The following is a 2,484-nucleotide window of genomic DNA, read 5'->3' on the forward strand; positions in this document are numbered from 1 at the left end:
ATCTGTATTATGTTCATGATATTTATGCTTTGTTAACTGTAGACTGCATGATTGAATGGTCCTATCTCTTTATCATATATGTATTATTGCATCAAGTGGTATAGACACACCTAATCTAGCTTCAAAAAGGCAGAACTTTCGTGTTATACAGACAGTCGAAAAATAATAGATGCAACTATTTCTGCTGAGCTTAGCCGAGATTTATTTTTTTCGACTTACCTTCGTATTATATGAAAATCGTACTATTTTTGAAACCAAAATAGCTACAAACAAGTGGTATAAGGACATTTCTTTAATTTCTTTGGGGGAGCAAAAAAATTCGCGAAAATGTTAACACGAAACCAAAACCATTTACTTTTAACCATGAAATTTCACTCAATGGGAACAGCATCCTTCATGATGAAAGGGTTTCAAAATAATACTATTACGGCATCAGATTTCGATTAAAAAATAGACGCAATAAACACAAGATACTTATTCTTTAATCGTTCCACATTACGTTACATTTATATTGTAGATACTATATGCAAGCTATCAACAAGATACTGATTCTTTAATCGCTTCCATATAAATGTGTCCATACTACATCACATTTATATTCTAGACACTATATGCAAGGAATCAATAATGAACTCTATTTTGTGGGGAATGAAGCATCTCACTTGAATTTGCAATTGGATCTCCGGAAGAGTCATGTGTACGTTGCAGTTTAAGGTTGCCACTACCGTAGATACGAGAAGAGTCACTCGTATCTGCAGTCGTGTGTATGCTATAACCATGCGAGCTGTCACTCTCCGATAACCCAATTTCTCTCTCATTTTCTTCTAACGATCTTCCCATCGTTTCCGGAATCAGAAATGTGCACAGAAAACCCAAAAAGCTTCCAACTGCAAGAAGGAGAAGGGTTTTCTTTGGGCCTAGCTTTGTAGATGCAAACACGAACCCAAACGTTCCAATCAAGCCGCCTACTTTTCCAGCCGCAGCAGAGAGGCCATGGCAGGTCGATCGCAGGCGAGCAGGGAATAACTCTTCCGGGACGATGAAGGTTGTGCTGGTGGGTCCAAACGTCAAGAAAAAACATGCCAACGAATATATGGCTAGAAACCCAATTTTATTTGATGGATCCTGCCAGTATGTGTCAAGCGGAAGAGCGATAGCGGTTATCCATACTGACACAAGTAAGAACCCAAATAACTGGATCTTGAATCGCCCAAAACGGTCTATAAGAAAAACGTTGGCCAAGCATCCCGGCAGTGTCCCACATAAAGTAATCAACACCTGCGCTCTTGCTATGTGAAAAACTTCATCCACCGGATTTTCGTACTCCTCCGGCTTTTTCAACCATCCAACAAATGAATATAGTTCTTTCTGATACAAATTGCTCCCGTAGAATGCAAGGTCTAAGAAAAACCAGGATGACATTGTTCCCACCAAGTGTTTGCCGTGCAATTTCATAAAAGCCTTGGAAAACAATCTAAAAGACGGCCTGCTGGAGCGGATTCTTATAACATCTGCTTCATCGTCATTAATGCTTATGGCTAGAACTTTCGACATGTCCGCTGCCGCCTTGTCGACGTCTCTAGCCACGAGCGCCGTGAAGCGAGCGGTCTCCGGTACTTTCATTCGCCAGTAAAATGTTACAACAGCCGGGACGGCTCCGAGCATCAAGAGAATCCTCCACAAGATGTCCTTCTCCCCGAGCGATTGATTCGGGTATAGACCTTTAAAACGGGCAGAGACGACCATAGCGACTCCACTTGCTGCCAGCATTCCAACGCTATACATTGCGAACACAGCGGACATGAAAGCTCCTCTGCTTTTCGTGTTCGCGTATTCGGCAATAATTGTGGCAGACAATGGATAGTCGCCGCCTATACCAACGCCCAGCCAAAACCTGAAAAAACATAAGGTAGCCACTACTAATCTGGGTGACTTGCCCAGTGAGAAGCCAGAGCCAAATGAACCACCCATGATTAAGATGAGAGTGATTTCGTAGACGTTCTTGCGGCCCATTCTGTCACCCAGCCGGCCAAAGAAAATGTTGCCTACCAGTATTCCACAGAGAGCGATTCCATTTACGGCGGTACTCGTTGCAAGAGACATGTTACCACCGTAATACAGCTTTTCCAATAGGTTGGAAATGGGAGGGATGCAAAATACGTTGTAGGCGTCGGTGAGAAAACCCATGCCTGCTACAATTATTGCACGAAAATGATACAATTGTATCCGTGCTACGTCGAGATGAGAGAGCACCTTAAGCTCCATTGTTACCCAATCCAGACCTTTTTGCCATTTATTTTGAGCTATTTTGAGATAGGATGAAGCATCCTACATATACCTGGGAAAAGATCGAACTTTCGATAGCTGTATAAGATGTCAAATACAAAATTACCTACGATCACCCTTTTGATATGATTCTCCTTGTTATTTACGAAGCAAGAAAACATCCGCAGAAAATGCCAGAATAGAATTTAATTTAGAACC

General features: G+C 41.9%; 1 protein-coding gene across 1 annotated transcript; it reads right to left on the minus strand.

Annotated features, from left to right (window-relative positions):
- Window positions 1-621: 621 nt before the first annotated feature.
- On the minus strand, window positions 622-2,265 carry LOC131079075 (low affinity inorganic phosphate transporter 3-like). The gene has a single exon (XM_058016966.2). The coding sequence runs from the start codon at window positions 2,263-2,265 to the stop codon at window positions 622-624; it is 1,644 nt and encodes a 547-aa protein (XP_057872949.2).
- Between the last annotated feature and the right edge of the window lie 219 nt (window positions 2,266-2,484).

The sequence above is a fragment of the Cryptomeria japonica genome, chromosome 4 (assembly GCF_030272615.1).
Source record: "Cryptomeria japonica chromosome 4, Sugi_1.0, whole genome shotgun sequence".
In the NCBI taxonomy this organism is placed as follows: Eukaryota; Viridiplantae; Streptophyta; class Pinopsida; order Cupressales; family Cupressaceae; genus Cryptomeria; species Cryptomeria japonica.

Bases quoted from the DNA above. Each gene is read 5' to 3' on its own strand.
- LOC131079075 (XM_058016966.2), bottom strand. From the start codon at position 2,265: ATGGAGCTTAAGGTGCTCTCTCATCTCGACGTAGCACGGATACAATTG.